Consider the following 17,198-nt stretch of genomic DNA (forward strand, 5'->3'; position numbering starts at 1 on the left):
GTAGTGGATTGTTGCGGGCTCTGCTGGTACCGTCGGTCCTCCTCCCTCTCCTCCCGCCTGCTCAGACATCTTGTACAGGGCACCGAGGCGACAGCACTGCGCACGCGCAACTATTTCTCTGTGTTTGGTAGAGACGTGGAGCGACCAGGCCGCCATTTGCAGCGGGGCACGGAGGATGCCAGTGCAGTTGGCCCCGACATTTGACTTTAGGTTATGCAGCTTGATTGTCATCAAGACACAGTTTTGATAGCAAGGCCTTGTTCAGTGGAAAGAAAGAGTCAGCAGAGCTACTGCTCCCAGTGTGTTTATTTAGCAAACACAAATAGAACCAAAAACATTATGGAATGCACAAAGTGAATTTCTGGAATAATAATCCATCATTCTATATTTACTGAAGAATATATAAATAACAAGTGTTAACTAAGTGTTAAAATATCAGTCTTAACTAGTTTACCTAATTGTTTTTACCCAGTTAGAAGAGTCCTACTGGAGGGAAATGGGGTGATGACTAATCCCCTCTCTCTCTCTCTCTCTCTCTCTCTCTCTCTCTCTCTCTCTCTCTCTCTCTCTCTCTCTCTCTCTCTCTCTCTCTCTCTCTCTCTCTCTCTCTCTCTCTCTCTCTCTCTCTCTCTCTCTCTCTCTCTCTCACTCACACTCACACTCACACACAGACGTTGTTTCAAAGTGAAATGTTCACACACGCACAACCCCAAACCCCCAGTTTCATGTGGTAGAATCCTTCTCTGTGATACAGAGTTGAGAATCCCTTGAGGTCCCTGTAATCTAGAGCTCAGCCCTGTGACCCACTCAAGAACTCTTTACATGGTGAGGGACATTCTAACCCAGACCTTGTATTATGGTTACACATTACATAGAACCTGTATTAAGGACATTCTAACATAGAACGTGTATTAAAGTTAGACATTCTAAACTTAGAACGTGTATTAAAGTTAGACATTCTAAACTTAGAACGTGTATTAAAGTTAGACATTCTAAACTTAGAACGTGTATTAAAGTTAGTTATTCTAACATAGAACGTGTAATAAAATGGATTTGGATATTGAAGTTACATATCATACTATAATATGTATAATATGTATTACCGTATTATAGTGAGATATTATTCAAACGTGTATTAGAGTATTAAAGCTAGATATTTAACTATATAACCCGAATTAGAGAATTCAAGTTGGATATTATTTTATATAACATGTATATGAGCATTCAGGTTCGATGTTATACTAAATAGCATGTATAACAGTATTAAAGTTAGACATCAAACTAACATGTGTTTGAGTTTTAAAGTTAGATGATAAACTATAGAACATGAATTTGAATATGTATTATACCAACGTGTATGAGAGTTATAAAGTAAGTTGTTATACTATAGAACATATATTAGTGTGTTCAAGCAAGATGGTATACTGTATAAAATGTATTATAGTATTGAAGTTTGATATTAAGATTTAGTATTAAAGTAAGATATTATACTCCATAACCTGTTTGTAATAAAGTTAAATACTGTACTTTAGAACATGTATAAGAGTATTGCAGTTAATGATTAGACTTAAGGGTTAGGGTTACAGAGGTTAGATGTTATAATATAGAGCATGTTTAAGAGTGGTTAGGGTTAAATGTTATACAATGATACAGGTATAAGGGTTGTTACGGTTAGATGTTATAATATAGAACATGTTTTGGAGTTTTAAGGGTTATATAGTATTTAAAGAACATGTATTAGAGGTGATAGGGTTAAATGTTAGAACATTTATTAGAGGGGTTAGGGTTAGATGTTATAGAACATGCATTAGAGGGGTTAGGGTTAGATGTTATAGAACATTCATTAGAGGGGTTAGGGTTAGATGTTATAGAACATGTATTAGAGTGGTTAGGGTTAGATGTTATAGAACATGTATTAGAGGGGTTAGGGTTAGATGTTATAGAACATGTATTAGAGTGGTTAGGGTTAGATGTTATAGAACATGTATTAGAGGGGTTAGGGTTAGATGTTATAGAACATGTATTAGAGTGGTTAGGGTTAGATGTTATAGAACATGCATTAGAGGGGTTAGGGTTAGATGTTATAGAACATGTATTAGAGGGGTAGGGGGTCCAGGAGGCTTGGACAGTGAATTCCTCAGAGACCAGTCAAGCTCAAACAACAAAGTGAAGAGAACTGGAGCCAGACTCCCTCCTCCTCTTCAAACACAGGAGGAGGAGGAGGGTCAATTCTGTTAGGATTCACACACACACACACACACACACACACACACACACACACACACACACACACACACACACACACACACACACACACACACACACACACACACACACACACACACAGACACACACACACTTGAGAGTGTGCGATTTCTCAGTAAGAAGAAAGGGGAATGTTGCCCCTCCTACTGCTGCCCTCCACCTATAAAACCCCTGACCGAGAGACAGAGACCCACAGAGAGAGGGCGAGACACAGACACAGACGCACAGAGAGAGAGAGAGACATACAGAGAGGAAGAGGGAGAGAGACAGAAACACAGAGAGAGAAAGAGAGAGAGAGAGAGAGAGAGAGAGAGAGCTGTAAAACCCCTGACCGAGAGACAGAGACCCACAGAGAGAGGGCGAGACACAGACAGAGACACAGAGAGAGAGAGAGACATACAGAGAGGAAGAGGGAGAGAGACAGAGACACACAGCGAGAGAGCAAAGAGAGAGATAGGGAGAGAGAGAAAGAGGGAGGGAGAGAGAGAGGGACAAAGAGAGAGAGAGGGAAAGACAAAAACACATACAGAGGGAGAAAGAGACTTGAATAAAATACAGACTGGAATAGCAGTGGATGGTCCAAAAGGTACAGTGTAGCGCACACACACACACACACACACACACACAAACACACACACACACACACACACACACACCGATGCACACACTAACCTACACAGACATACACATTCACACTCGTCGAATAAAATCTATGCATCTATGTTTGCATAATGTATCTGTGAAAGTGCTGCATACTATATACTTTGTTTGTATATATAGTGTGTGTAAGTGTATACAGTGGGAAGTTTGTTTTTGTGTGTTTGTGTGTGTGTATTTGTGTGTGTATATAGTGGGAGTTTGTGTGCAGAGGTTGAATTCCAAGAAACGTTTGTCTCACCCACACAAAAAAAAAAAAAAAAACCCACACACACACACACACACGCACCCTGTGGTTTGTGTGTCAGAGGGGATTAGAAAAGTGAACAGCTTGTCCTGATGGTGTGTGTGTGTGTGTGTGTGTGTGTGTGTGTGTGTGTGTGTGTGTGTGTGTGTGTGTGTTTCCTAGGTTCAGGATGGTTCTCTTCCTGTGGTCCCCCCTTCTTCTCTTGGTTACCATGGTAACATGCAACAGGCCAGAGCCAGCAGGAGTCAGAATCCGCATCACCGATAAAGGGCTGGAGATGTGTAAGATGTACCGCTGTCACCGTGGCAACACAACATAAACAGAGAGGAGGACTTATGATGACGGAATGTAACATTATGCTATCGTAACTTGGGTTTTTCGGGACGTTCATAGTATTTGTGATGTTTTAGGGAAGTACGTTGTATTTAAGTACATAATGTGTGTGAGTACGTAGTATTGATACAAAATATTTGTGATGTCCAAGTGAAGTACGTAGCATATAATACAAAAATATTTGGGATATTTTCGTGAAGTACGTAGTATTTAATACTAAGTATTTGTGATGTTTTAGTAAAGTACGAGACGCAGAAGTTTGTGGAAGAGGAGCTGAGTAACATCTCGATGCCCGAGATGAAAGGGAAGGAGGGACGGTTCCAGTACACCATCACAGAGTAATATATTACAGTAGTACTTCTACTTCTCTAGTACTTTTTATCTCCCACTACTCCATCCCAAAGTGCCAATTACTGCAGTAATTCTACTTCCTCAGTACTTTGTATTTCACACCACACCATAACATAGTAAAATATTAATGGATATACATTATACATACATTACTGGAGAACTTGTACTTCTATAGTACTTTGTATCTCACACTACACCATCACAAAAGAGGAAATATATAAGGTACAATATATTGCAATCGTACTCTCTAACCCTACACCATCACTGAGTAGGAACGATATACGATAGTGCTGCAGTACTTTATATTTAACGTTACACCAAACACAACAGCAGACATGCAGATGTTCTTTGAGACCGGTGTCTAACGTCTGGCTCCTCCGGGCAGCATCAAGGTCATGGAGCTCAACATGACGCAGGCCGAGCTCCTCTTCCAGCCAGAGTTGGGTCTCCTGTTCCAAGTGAAGGACTCCTCCATCACCCTGAGCTTCAAGAGACAGATCCTCTACTGGTTCTTGTGAGCTGGCTTCGAATACCACGTTACCACGTTACCTACTTTACCACAGCACCACCTAATCTGCCACACCAGCACATTCTCTACCACACCTCCACCTACTCTACCACACCAACCCTACTCCACTTACTGTTTCTATATTTACGGTTCATGGTACGTTGTTACACGTTGATCTTCTGTCAGTTTCGACAAAGGAACGATCAACGCCTCGGCCGAAGGCGTCGACATCCACACGGCGCTGAGGTTTGTCCGAGACGACCTGGGTCGGCTGAAGATCAGCAACATCACCTGTGATGCTAACATCGCCAAGATGAGAGCCGAGTTCAGTGGCACGCTGGGGTCAGTGAAGGATCTGTCTGTCTGTCTGTCTGTCTGTCTGTCTGTCTGTCGTAGATTATGATAAACTACAACTTAGCACCATCTAGAGGTTCAATCAACTACAACCTAGCACCATGGTCAATAAACTACAGTCTGGCGTCATGTTGAATAAACTACAACCTAGCGTCATGTTAAATAAACTACAGTCTGGCGTCATGTTAAATAAACTACAGTCTGGCGTCATGTTAAATAAACTACAAGCTAACCTCATGTTAAATAAACTACAAACGAGAAACCAAACTCCAATCATAATCGCAGTCGAAATCCCCAAAGGTTAGCTTCTGACTGATGTTACGTTTCCAGGAGGGTGTACGACTTCCTGGCCTCCTTCATCACCACTGGGATGCGCTACCTGCTGAACAACCAGGTCTGACATCATTAATCCATTCATCAATGAAGGAGTCAGTGAATCCTAGCTATAGCCCTGTCTTTCTGTCTGTATGTCTGTCTGTCTGTCTGTCTGTCTGTCTCTCTAGATCTGTCCTGCTCTAAACGATGCTGCCTTTGGTCACATCAACACCATGTTGTCCACGATTCCAGGTAAACAATCAATCAATATACGTAATTATATTACTTTAATATCACATTTCACTCAGATTTCAGGGAGCGTATTAACGTCTGGGTGGGAGGGGCATAGAGATGGGCCCCTCCCCGGGTGGGAGGGGCCATCTCTAGTGGGAGGAGCCTGTCATGACGTTTGTGTTGACAGTGAGGAGCGAGGTGGACTACTACGTTGGCATCGACTACTCCCTCCTCAGTGACCCCGTCTTCACCTCCAGGGGCATGGACATGCACTTCAGGGTGAGCAGCCCGTCCGGCTCTGTTCCGCTCTATTAATAAATAATAATAATAAATGAAATTTATATAGCGCTTAATATGGTACTCTAAAACGCTTAGACGCTATTCTATACTGTTGTATTTCGGTCTATTCTCATTTATTCTGTTTTGTTCTATTCTGCTCTATTCTATCCTGTTCTATTCTCGTCTATTCTGTTCTTTTCTATTCTGCTCTATTGCATCCTGTTCTACTTCGTTCTATTCTCATCTATTCTGTTTTGTTCTATTCTGCTCTATTCTACTCTATTCTATCCTGTTCTATTCTCATCTATTCTGTTATGTACTATTCTGCTCTATTCTATCCTGTTCTATTCTCATCTATTCTGCTCTACTGTGCTCTAATCTTCTCTATTGTGTTCGATTTCTTTGTGCTTGGTGCCGCTGATGATGTCACGGCGGTGGTTTCAGGGGATGTTCTACGAGCTGGCCAATCAGAACGTGAGCCTGGAGAACACGGCTGTGGCGCCGATGATCCAGGAGAACGACCGCATGGTGTACCTGGCGCTGTCAGAGTTCTTCTTCGACAGCGGCATGTTCTCCTACTACAAAGCAGGGATCTTCCAGATGCACATCGCCCATGACAGGGTGAGGAAACCTGTCATTGTCTTTACTCCAGGTAGAATAAGGCCCAATCCCATTTCTACCCCTTACCCCTTCCCCTTACCTCTTCCCCTTGTTTTGAAAGGGTTAGGGGAAGGGGTAAGGGGTAAGGGGATGGGATTGGGCCTTACCCCTTCCCCTTACCCCTTCCCCTTACCCCTTCCCCTTACCCCTTCAAAATAAGGGGGAGGGGTAAGGGGAAGGGGTAGAAATGGGATTGAAATGGTCTCCTACTGTAGAGCAGATGTTTAACACCTCCAGGCGATGGTTACCTGTAGAGATGTTTCGGACCACCAGATGATGGTCTCCTGGTGTAGAGTAGATCCGTACATCGGGACCCCCAGAAGATGCATGGTTCCATGTAGGAGGGACCTTTACGTCAAGACCCCCCGGGTGATGGTCTGGCCTCCTGCTGTAGAGCAGATGTTTAGGACCTCCGGCTGATGCTGGCTCTTCTTCCACCAGATGTCTAAAGACATGCTGATGATGCTCAGGACCACCTTCTTTGGAACCATCATGATGCTGGTGAGTAGACACATTACCAGTGATGAGGATGATAAGGGGGGAGACGATGATTTTGATGATGAAGCTGGTGATGATGATTTTGATTTTGATGATGATGAAGGTGTGTTCCTCAGAATCCAGCTCTTATGGAAGCTCCTCTGTCGCTCCAACTGGAGGTCACGGCGCCTCCAAAGACCTCCATCAGGACCTCCGGGGCAACCGTTGCCGTGACAGCCATCGTCAATGTGATGGTGCTGCCGCCCGGGAAGCCTCCTGTTCAGCTCACCAGCATGACTATGGTAGACACACACACACACAGACAGACGCAGGCACATAAACACACACACACATACACATTATACAGCAACATACACACACAAACACACACATTATACATCAACACACACACACACACACTCAAACATTATATACATGAACAAACACACACATACACATTATACATCAACACAAACACACAAACCCACATTATACATCAACACACACACACACACGTCTGTGTGGGTGAGTCTGAGATGGAGTGAATCTGTGTGTGTGTGTGTGTGTGTGTGTGTGTGTGTGTGTGTGTGTGTGTGTGTGTGTGTGTGTGCGTGTGTGTCTGTGTGTCTGTGTGTGTGTTTGAACCTACTCCTTTGCCTGCAGGAAGCTAAGTTCAACGCCAAAGTCTCCATGAAGGGAAAACGGTTGTCTGTCCAAGCCGACCTCCGCAGGTACACAACGCACACACAAACAAACTCACACACGCACACACAGGGGGGACAGGGGTGAGACAGAGACAGGGGGGGTGAGACATGTGGGATGAGACAGCAGGGGTTAGTGGTCAAGGGAGACTGGTTTGGTGAGACAGGGTCAGGTTGGGGGTGAGACAGGGACAGGTTGGGGTAAGTCAGGGAGAGGTGGGGGGTGAGACAGGTGGGGTGAGATGGGTGGGGTGGGACCGGGACAAGTCGGGGTGGGAAAGGTGGGGTGAGACAGGGACAGGTTGGATGGGACGCGGACAGGGAGGGGGAGACAGGTGAGTGTGTGAGACAGGTAAAGTGTGTGATTCTCAAGGTTCTTTATTTTCTTCCAGATTTAAAATCTTCTCCAATCAGTCGGCCCTGGAATCCATTGCCGTAAGACCCGCCTTCCTCCCTCTCTGTCTGTCTGTCTCTCTGCCTTTCTCTCTCTGTCTGTCTCTCTGCCTCTCACAATCTGTCTGTCTACCAGTATTTAATCAAATGTTTGTGTGTATGTGTGCCTGCATGTATGTTTGCCTGCGTGTGTGTCTGTGTCTGTGTGTGTGTGTGTGTCTCTCTCTCTGTCTGTCTGTCTGTCTGTCTGTCTGTCTGTCTGTCTGTCTGTCTGTCTGTCTGTCTGTCTGTCTGTGTGTGTCTGTGTGTGTGTGTCTGTGTGTGTGTGTGTGTCTGTGTGTGTCTGTGTGTGTGTCTGTGCGTGTGTGTGTGTGTGTCTGTGTCTGTGTGTCTGTGTCTGTGTGTCTGTGTGTCTGTCTGTGTGTCTGTGTGTGTCTGTGTCTGTGTGTGTGTGTGTGTGTGTGTGTGTGCAGTTGATCCCCCTCCAGGGTCCTCTGAAGACGATGCTCCAGATCTCCATGGTTCCTCTCATCAACAGTCAGTTTAATAATTATTCTCATACTAACATTAATAATACAAGTTAGAATATGAATATTAAATGTTGTGCATCTCTCTGAACACGTGTGTGTGTGCGCGCGCCTGTGTGTGTGTGTGTGTGTGTGTGTGTGTGTGTGTGTGTGTGTGTGTGTGTGTGTGTGTGTGTGTGTGTGTGTGTGTGTGTGCGCGCCTGTGTGTGTGTGTGTGTGTGTGTGTGTGTGTGTGTGTGTGTGTGTGTGTGTGTGTGTGTGTGTGTGTGTGTGTGTGTGTGTGTGTGTGTGTGTGTGTGTGTGTGTGTGTAGACTGGACTAAAAGAGGGGTTCGGATCCCCCTGGCTGATGGCATGGACTTTGTGGAGGAGGTGGTGGAGTATCACAACGTGAGTACTACAATCCTATATATACATTACAAACTATACATTATATAATAATAATAATACATTTAATTTAGAGGCGCCTTTCAAGACACCCAAGGTCACCTTACAGAGCATATAGTCATCATTCAAAACTATGTAAAAAAGACTAGGAATAGAAGAAAAACAGAGGTTAAACATGAAGAGTAATAATAATTAATAACACTCAAAGACGCCTACAGTGAAGGGGGGACCTCACTAACCACTATCCCACATTGGGATATCACTACAATACTAGTGTGTACATTATAACACTAATACTACAATACTACTGGATACATTATAACACTTATACTACAATACTACTCTAGACATAACATTAATACTACTGTATACAAAACACATTGCTAAAATATATTATTCTATACACCGTTATATTTTAGTATACACGATAAACTATATTCGACTACTAATACTTAGGGGTTGGATGCCAATATGAGGAGAGTATTTCCTCCTCCTCAGGTCTCTATTACCTCTCACAGTCTCAGGTCCCTCAGTCTGCTCCTCCTCCTCCTCTCAGTCTCCTCCTCACCACCTCCTCCACCTCTCAGTCTCCTCCTCACCACCTCCTCCTCCTCCTCTCAGTCTCCTCCTCTCAGTCTCCTCCTCACCACCTCCTCCTCCTCCTCTCAGTCTGCTCCTCCTCCTCTATGTCTGCTCCTCACCACCTCCTCCTCCTCCTCTCAGTCTGCTCCTCCTCCTCTATGTCTGCTCCTCACCACCTCCTCCTCCTCCTCCTCTCAGTCTGCTCCTCCTCCTCTATGTCTGCTCCTCACCACCTCCTCCTCCTCCTCCTCTCAGTCTGCTCCTCACCACCTCCTCCTCCTCCTCTCAGTCTGCTCCTCCTCCTCCTCCTCTCAGTCTGCTCCTCCTCCTCCTCTCAGTCTGCTCCTCCTCCTCTCAGTCTGCTCCTCCTCCTCTCAGTCTCCTCCTCACCACCTCCTCCTCCTCTCAGTCTGCTCCTCACCTCCTCCTCCTCCTCTCAGTCTGCTCCTCCTCCTCTCAGTCTGCTCCTCCTCCTCTCAGTCTGCTCCTCCTCCTCTCAGTCTGCTCCTCACCTCCTCCTCCTCCTCTCAGTCTGCTCCTCCTCCTCCTCTCAGTCTGCTCCTCCTCCTCTCAGTCTGCTCCTCCTCCTCTCAGTCTCCTCCTCACCACCTCCTCCTCCTCTCAGTCTGCTCCTCACCTCCTCCTCCTCCTCTCAGTCTGCTCCTCCTCCTCTCAGTCTGCTCCTCACCACCTCCTCCTCCTCACCGCCTCCTCCTCCTCCTCTCAGTCTGCTCCTCACCACCTCCTCCTCCTCACCGCCTCCTCCTCTCAGTCTGCTCCTCACCACCTCCTCCTCTCAGTCTGCTCCTCCTCCTCCTCTCAGTCTGCTCCTCACCTCCTCCTCCTCTCTCCTCAGGGGTACATCGTGATAGGAGCCAACCTCCACTTCAGCCGGGGGCTGAGGGACATGATCGAGGGCAGCATCCGTCCTGGGAGCGAGGAGACGCTGTGAACCCCCAAAGACCGACAAGACCTGGACCTCCACAACCCAGGACCTGGACCTACTGACCCAGCAGAGCTAGGACGTGAACCCCCAAGACCAGTAGACCTGGACCGGACCTAGACCCATTGACCCAGAAGAGCCCAGACCCCCCCCCTATGACCCCAGCACAGAGACCGGACCTGGACCCCACGACCCAGAAGAGCCCAGACCTGGACCTGGACCTAGCACAGACCAGACCTAGACCCCCACGACCCAGCAAAGCCCGGATGGGTCATAAGTTATATACATTGCATAAGTTACACACATCACACACAAACTAGTACAATAAAAAACGTGTTGAATAAAACGCAGTGTGCAGCGTCGTGTTAGAATCCATAAACTGCCTTTAATTAGGGTTGTAGTAACCCCACCAGTGTGACTACAAGCTGGAGTTAGGGTTGTAGTAACCCCACCAGTGTGACTACAAGCTGGAGTTAGGGTTGTAGTAACCCCACCAGGGTGACTACAAGCTGGAGTTAGGGTTGTAGTAACCCCACCAGGGTGACTACAAGCTGGAGTTAGGGTTGTAGTAACTCCACCAGGGTGACTACAAGCTGGAGTTAGGGTTGTAGTAACCCCACCAGCGTGACTACAAGCTGGAGTTAGGGTTGTAGTAACCCCACCAGTGTGACTACAAGCTGGAGTTAGGGTTGTAGTAACTCCACCAGGGTGACTACAATCTGGAGTTAGGGTTGTAGTAACTCCACCAGCGCTCTCAGCGAGTTAGGGTTGTAGTAACCCCACCAGTGCGACTACAAGCTGGAGTTAGGGTTGTAGTAACTCCACCAGTGTGACTACAAGCTGGAGTTAGGGTTGTAGTAACCCCACCAGGGTGACTACAAGCTGGAGTTAGGGTTGTAGTAACTCCACCAGTGTGACTACAAGCTGAAGTTAGGGTTGTAGTAACCCCACCAGGGTGACTACAAGCTGGAGATAGGGTTGTAGTAACCCCACCAGACAAAATCGAGGTAGAAGAAGATAATTCACAGCAACTTATTTTCGTAATTTTTTTAATTGACATATACAGAAAACAAGAAACAGGAAGACAATCGGAGCTTGGGAGACATTCAGTGTCAGTGATCGCCTCATTTCATGCAGTGTATTGATCAGTTTGTGGTCACGTCCGGCCCCTAGGTCCGGTCAGAAGGGTTGTCTCAGTAGGAAGCGGGAGAACATGGTGTAGGCAGCCGCAGGCTTATCAGCAGGGACCATGTGACCCGAGCCCTGCAAAGAATAAGAGAACACAACAGAGTCCAGTTAGCTAGGGTTATGGTGAGCTAACCTAATGCCCCTACCACTGCTAGCTTAGCGCTTAGCCACCGGGAGTGGAGGCCTTTACCTTGACGGTGAGGAAGGCGAGGTTGCTGAACTCCTTAACGAAACCGCCCACCTGCAGCCCCTCCTTGTCCTGGTAGGTCCAGGTCCTCCGCTGTACCTCCACCTGAAGGGGGTGTAGGATGGGGGGGGGGGGGGGGGTGAGACCACTATACCTGATGCACCACCATCTATACCTGTTGTATCACCATCTATACCGTCTGATGTTGAACAAACCTTAGGATTTCAAACTTGTATTCCTAATGATTTATACATTATTTTAAAGCTATACACCTCATGATATTATAGGGGACATATTATGAAAACAACACTTCTCCTGGGATTTGGGGTGTTGTTTAGGGTCTCTGGTGCTCCCACTCGCATACAAACTTGGAAAAAAGTATGTACATGATTTTTTTGAGTGAGATGCATTTCTGAAAGTACCCCGCCTACAGATACCAAACGAGCGAGTCCGTTTCGGCGCCCCCTCCTACGTAGGAAGGGGGCACAGTTGAATATTACCTCCCACTTCCCCACTCCCCTCCAATCAGAGCATAGCTACGATTTTGTGGACCAGTACAATCCCTTTCTCCTCCATTTCTCCTCCTCCGGACTGCCGCCGCTTCGGCGGCAGTCCGTTCTCCCGGAGCTGAGCTGCCGGACTGTACTCCCGGAGCCGAGCTGCCGGACTGCTGACGAGCTACCCCCATTATTATATTATATAGATATATAGAGCTCCGGGAGTCCGCAAACAGCAACAATCCCTTCTCCCCCATACTGTGGTTCAGTCTGACAGCTCATTGGTCAATGGGCAGCAGCTCATTTGCATTCAAGCTACAGACAACAGAAACGCATTCTGAAGGGACTGAAACAGAGGGGAATAGCGGTAGGCAAGATTTTTTTTCCTAAAAGCTATTTCCAGCAAACAGCTTCAAAAACATGTTTTCTGGAACTCAAATACTAAGTTTACTTGTTGGGAAAACACCATAATATGTCTCCTTTAAAGCTTTACTCATACCGATGCATCCTGATTTTAAAGCTCCATGCCTCCGAATATTGTCTCTATAATGCTTCATATTGGAGGCCTTCCACTTCCTGATTTAAAGGCCTTAGACCTCCTGATTTCAAGGCCTTACACTTTCTGATTTAACAGCCTTACACTTCCTGATGTGAAAGCCTTAAATCTGCGGCTATTCAAACTGTACCTTCTGCTGCAGCGACTCCACGAACCACTCGTCTCCCATGAAGTTACAGGCCATGTCGACGTCACCGTTGTACACCAGGACACGATATACCTGGGGAGCACAAGCCAGGACACAAGTTACACACAGGAGCAAGGTGCCTCACCTAAACCAGCTCAGTGAGTTCTGAACGCTTGATCGTGAGGCTGGACCAGTGCCAGCAATACCTACCAGGGCTCCCAGTAGCTTCAGGTACTGCTTACTGACTTCGACGTATACACGCCCATAGTTGAGGTTCACCTCCGAGCTTTAATAAAGAAGACAGAAGCAGTCCGTTATGAGGGTCGTCTTAGCGTCAGGTTGGGATAGCTAGCATGCTACCCAGCTAGCACCTAGCCCAGGGCTACTAGCCTGGCTATTGCCAGAGGGGGAAGCTGCTGTCATTTTCTCCAGCAGAAGAGGCGTGATCAACGGGCCTAGTTCAAATGACTCTGTACGCAATTGGCTGCTTGCCGTCGCTTCCCTGTCGTCATTGTGTTAAACCAGCCAATAGCACACCAGGGGGAAAAGCCACCTTGGTGATTGGCTCCCGCAAAATCGTATCGGAACTAGAAAGAAATGTATTGCTCTTCTCCAAACCCTACTGCGGGGCGAACTCAAATCTCCGGCAGAATGGGCGGGGCTCCCCAGTCTCCAGGACGTGGCCCAGGTGTGTTACCTGCAGATGACCCAGGGCAGTGCGGCAGGACTGATGTGCAGAGCCGCCCTGACGTAGACGTTGTTGAGGTAGAGGGTGGAGGGGGTGGAGTTGGTGCAGGGTGGGTCCAGCCGGACATTCTTGAAGAGAGACGCTACACCACGCAGCTTCTGGAAACAAGTCCTTCATCGACACAAACCATAACCCAATACCTAGCTATAACCCCATTCCTAACCCTTATCAATAACCCGGTCCCCTGACCATATCCCCAAACCAAAACACAATACCTAACCTTATCTGATACCCTACCCTCTACCATAACCCTAAACCATTACATAACCAATAACTAATCGCTGACAGTAACCCCATACCTATCCCCAAACCATAACCTAATATCGATACCATAACCCAAACTAGGACCCACCTGGTTCAACCGCTGTGTCGCGGGGTGTCTGGTGAAGCTGTTCCCCAGGTCTCTGAGTACCAGACTACCGCCATCCATCCTGGAACCACATCCACAACCAGGGTCAGTCAACCAAACCGACCAACCCTCCCAACCACAGGACCGGGTCTGTTCAGCGGGTCTGGACTCACCCCAACCTCTGGCCAACGCCCCCCGGACAGGGGGCGTACAGGTTGTACATGTTCAGGCCTGAGCCGTACACGATGGTCTGCACCTCCTCCAGCTGCAACGCGCCAGATGCCGAAGCCCCAGAGGACGGAGGGAGGGGGGGACACTCCAGAGTTAGAGGCCACGCAGAGCAGCAATTCCCAACAAGCAAAGTACACACTAGGGCTTTGACTCCGAACTTCGTTTTTCGAATATCAAAAAATAAATCAAAATGCGAACGAATATTAGGCAGCCCTTAATATTCAAACCCGTTATGGGCAGGCCAAGAGGGAGAGACGTCGGAGAACCCGACGCAGTCTATTCATAATATTGTAATGACCACGGAAGAGGCAGTGAATGAAGTATTGATTAGACAGCGATTTATTAGAAACCTAATAAACCGTTGGAACACGCAAGACCGGTAACCATAGCAAAGCCAGTAAACAAACCTTGCGAAGCCCAATCCAGGTCTTACTGAAGGCATTTAATGGTCAAAATATTATTAATAAATATTTGAATATTAACATTAATAAAAAAACAAACTTTGAATATGATTTTTGGGCAAAAGTCAAAGCCCTAGTACACAATACTAGTGAGGACATTTACATTTATATTTAGGGCATTTAGCAGACGCTTATATCCAAAGCGACTTACAATAGGTACATTTGTCAGAAGATAGAGAAACAACAATATATCTCTGTCGGTACAGTAAGGATGTACCGTCAGAGATAACAAGGGCCGAACACTCACAATCGCTAGGTTAACCCATTCCCCGTACACAATAAAGAAAGACGTAGGTAGGGGAACACGGTAGTTTCTCGTGAGGACGTACGTTCTTGGAGCAGTTGACGTTGTGGTTGTTGTAGAAGTCACATTTTCCCTTACTACAGCAGAAAGTCTGCAGTTGGGCCCAGAGCTGGTTGCCTAGGAGACCGTGGTAGTACGCAAAGTACACCAGGGAGTTGTCGTTCAGCTCGTAGCTGGCCATCCCGTTGCCAACGGCGATACCCTGGGAAGAGACCGAACATCAACCTACACACAACGGGAGCCGCGAGGCGCCATGACAACAGCAAGGCGCCATGACAACTGCGAGGAGCTATGACAACCGAGAGGCAACCATGAGCAAGACGGGATCGTTACCAAGGCCACCACGTGCCATCGTCTATCATAAAATCACATCCACACATAATACATTTCCACCACACCATAACATCTCCACCACACCACATCATAACATTTCCATCATAACATCCCAGAGCGGCAGAGAGGCGGTACCTGGAGGTTGAACGCGGGGTCCTCCATCACCCTCTCCGCCAGGGTGGGGATGTAGATCCCTGCGTAGCTCTCTCCCGTCAGGAACAGCTGGTTCTTGCTGTACTCGGGGAAGAGCTTGAAGAACTGCTTCAAGGCCAGGTAGTTGTTCATGGACACCTGGGAGGACAAGATGGAGACCTGAGACCCTGCCGAACACACCTGGAGCCCGGATCACCACCCCGATCCCTCTGGAGCCTTGCTGTGGCGCAGCAAGTGACGCAACACATACACATCTGCGTACTGGCCATGGGCTTCAAGAGGTACTGGTCTAAAATACTACCTTGAAATCAAGAACTGATTTTGAATCTAATCGTGTACGCATGAATCTTAATCTTAATAGTGAGATTCTCAAAGATTCCCAAGCCCAGTGATGGCCCAGAGCAGACTATTTATCACATTGAGTAGATAAATATCCTGGTGTATAAGCGTTGTAGTCATTTGATCTAATGTTTTGACAAGGCCAGGGATTTTCCACTTCCTTCAGAACAGGAAGAGGAAACGTACCTCTGTGTCGTTGGTGATGTAGTTTTTATCTTCGGAATAAGAAAAGCCGACCCCTGCTGGTGACTCCAAGTACAGCATGTTGGAAATCTAAAGGACAAAGCTCAGTCAAACTCTTTGCATGGGAGAGGTCATCATAGAGGTCAAAGAGGTGTCAAAGGTCAACTCACTTTATTCCAGGAGTAGGGGTTGTACTCCAGGGACACGCCATCATCCTGGATCTGAAAGAAACAACCACATTACTCCTGGTATACTGGTCTGAGGATCACTGGTCTAGAGGTCCAGTGGTCTGAGGCTACACTGGTCTTTAGGTCCACTGGTCTGAGGTCCACTGAGAGGGATTAGCTCCAGGGAGCATCTCACTAATAGGAAGCTAGGAAGGAGCTAGGAGGCAGCAGGGAGCTAGGAGGTTTCTAGGAGGCAGTAGGGAGCTAGGAGGCAGCACAGGGACTCACCAGGAAGGGCCCGTGTTCGGTCAGCATCCCGTCCAGAGAGCTGCAGCCGGGGCCCCCGTTCAGCCACAGAACCACCGGGTCTTTGGCGGGGTTCAACTGGGACTCCACGAACCTGGAGCACACAGACAGAGGATGTTTAAGAGACACACACACACACACACACACACACACACACACACACACACACACACACACACACACACACACACACACACACACACACACACACACACACACACACACACACACACACACACACACACACACACACACACACACAGTGTAAGGGCCCCTTACATACATACAGTGTAAGCCCCCCCCTTACATTCTGCTCAGAACTCTGAAAAGCGGAGGTGTGTGCGTGCACGCATGTTGCTGTCGTGGTGGGGTATGTGGTGTGTGTGTGTTGGTGAGAGAGAAGAGACTAGTCAGGTGTCAGAGTACTGACTAGTATTGCAGGGGGTGGTGCGCGTGTCTGTTCTCCTACAGTCAGGAGTCAGTACTGACCAGTAGTGCAGGTGTTTATGATCTCCTACAGTCAGGAGTCAGTACTGACCAGTAGTGCAGGTGTTTATGATCTCCTACAGTCAGGCGTCAGTACTGACCAGTAGTGCAGGTGTTTATGATCTCCTACAGTCAGGAGTCAGTACTGACCAGTAGTGCAGGTGTTATGATCTCCTACAGTCAGGAGTCAGTACTGACCAGTAGTGCAGGTGTTTATGATCTCCTACAGTCAGGCGTCAGTACTGACCAGTAGTGCAGGTGTTTATGATCTCCTACAGTCAGGCGTCAGTACTGACCAGTAGTGCAGGTGTTTTGATCTCCTACAGTCAGGAGTCAGTACTGACCAGTAGTGCAGGTGTTTATGATCTCCT

The 17,198-nt window shown here is 47.3% G+C and overlaps 2 protein-coding genes across 2 annotated transcripts in view; one reads left to right on the forward strand and one right to left on the reverse strand.

The window, feature by feature from the left end:
* Nucleotides 1-2,473: 2,473 nt before the first annotated feature.
* On the forward strand, nucleotides 2,474-10,542 carry LOC130401663 (phospholipid transfer protein-like). The gene is made up of 16 exons (XM_056605577.1): nucleotides 2,474-2,851; nucleotides 3,332-3,450; nucleotides 3,741-3,840; nucleotides 4,239-4,367; nucleotides 4,548-4,703; nucleotides 5,046-5,109; nucleotides 5,219-5,282; nucleotides 5,452-5,543; nucleotides 5,988-6,164; nucleotides 6,645-6,704; nucleotides 6,818-6,982; nucleotides 7,344-7,411; nucleotides 7,774-7,816; nucleotides 8,248-8,311; nucleotides 8,614-8,690; nucleotides 10,126-10,542. The coding sequence occupies exons 2-16, from the start codon at nucleotides 3,339-3,341 to the stop codon at nucleotides 10,219-10,221; spliced, it is 1,467 nt and encodes a 488-aa protein (XP_056461552.1). The 5' UTR covers nucleotides 2,474-2,851; nucleotides 3,332-3,338; the 3' UTR covers nucleotides 10,222-10,542.
* Nucleotides 10,543-11,244: 702 nt separating this feature from the next.
* LOC130402274 (lysosomal protective protein-like) overlaps nucleotides 11,245-17,198 on the reverse strand; it is a 6,408-nt gene continuing 454 nt past the window's right edge. The window contains exons 2-15 of the mRNA XM_056606419.1: nucleotides 17,172-17,196; nucleotides 16,831-16,855; nucleotides 16,324-16,435; nucleotides 16,039-16,089; nucleotides 15,872-15,958; nucleotides 15,329-15,484; nucleotides 14,886-15,062; nucleotides 14,038-14,129; nucleotides 13,868-13,946; nucleotides 13,465-13,613; nucleotides 12,978-13,053; nucleotides 12,771-12,860; nucleotides 11,591-11,692; nucleotides 11,245-11,475 (exon numbers count right to left, since the gene is read on the reverse strand). Coding sequence (XP_056462394.1) covers nucleotides 11,392-11,475; nucleotides 11,591-11,692; nucleotides 12,771-12,860; nucleotides 12,978-13,053; nucleotides 13,465-13,613; nucleotides 13,868-13,946; nucleotides 14,038-14,129; nucleotides 14,886-15,062; nucleotides 15,329-15,484; nucleotides 15,872-15,958; nucleotides 16,039-16,089; nucleotides 16,324-16,435; nucleotides 16,831-16,855; nucleotides 17,172-17,196 — 1,305 coding nt within the window. The 3' untranslated portion in view covers nucleotides 11,245-11,391. The remainder of the gene's footprint in view (nucleotides 11,476-11,590; nucleotides 11,693-12,770; nucleotides 12,861-12,977; nucleotides 13,054-13,464; nucleotides 13,614-13,867; nucleotides 13,947-14,037; nucleotides 14,130-14,885; nucleotides 15,063-15,328; nucleotides 15,485-15,871; nucleotides 15,959-16,038; nucleotides 16,090-16,323; nucleotides 16,436-16,830; nucleotides 16,856-17,171; nucleotides 17,197-17,198) is intronic.

Source organism: Gadus chalcogrammus, chromosome 13, assembly GCF_026213295.1.
Source record: "Gadus chalcogrammus isolate NIFS_2021 chromosome 13, NIFS_Gcha_1.0, whole genome shotgun sequence".
Lineage (NCBI taxonomy): Eukaryota > Metazoa > Chordata > Actinopteri > Gadiformes > Gadidae > Gadus > Gadus chalcogrammus.

What these genes read in the sequence shown, in the direction of transcription:
- LOC130401663 (XM_056605577.1), top strand. Translation starts at nt 3,339, where the DNA reads ATGGTTCTCTTCCTGTGGTCCCCCCTTCTTCTCTTGGTTACCATGGTA. An exon ending in TTCCAGTACACCATCACAGA is followed by an intron (nt 3,841 to 4,238) that starts GTAATATATTAC and finishes TCCTCCGGGCAG; the next exon opens with CATCAAGGTCATGGAGCTCA. An exon ending in CATGGTTCCTCTCATCAACA is followed by an intron (nt 8,312 to 8,613) that starts GTCAGTTTAATA and finishes GTGTGTGTGTAG; the next exon opens with ACTGGACTAAAAGAGGGGTT.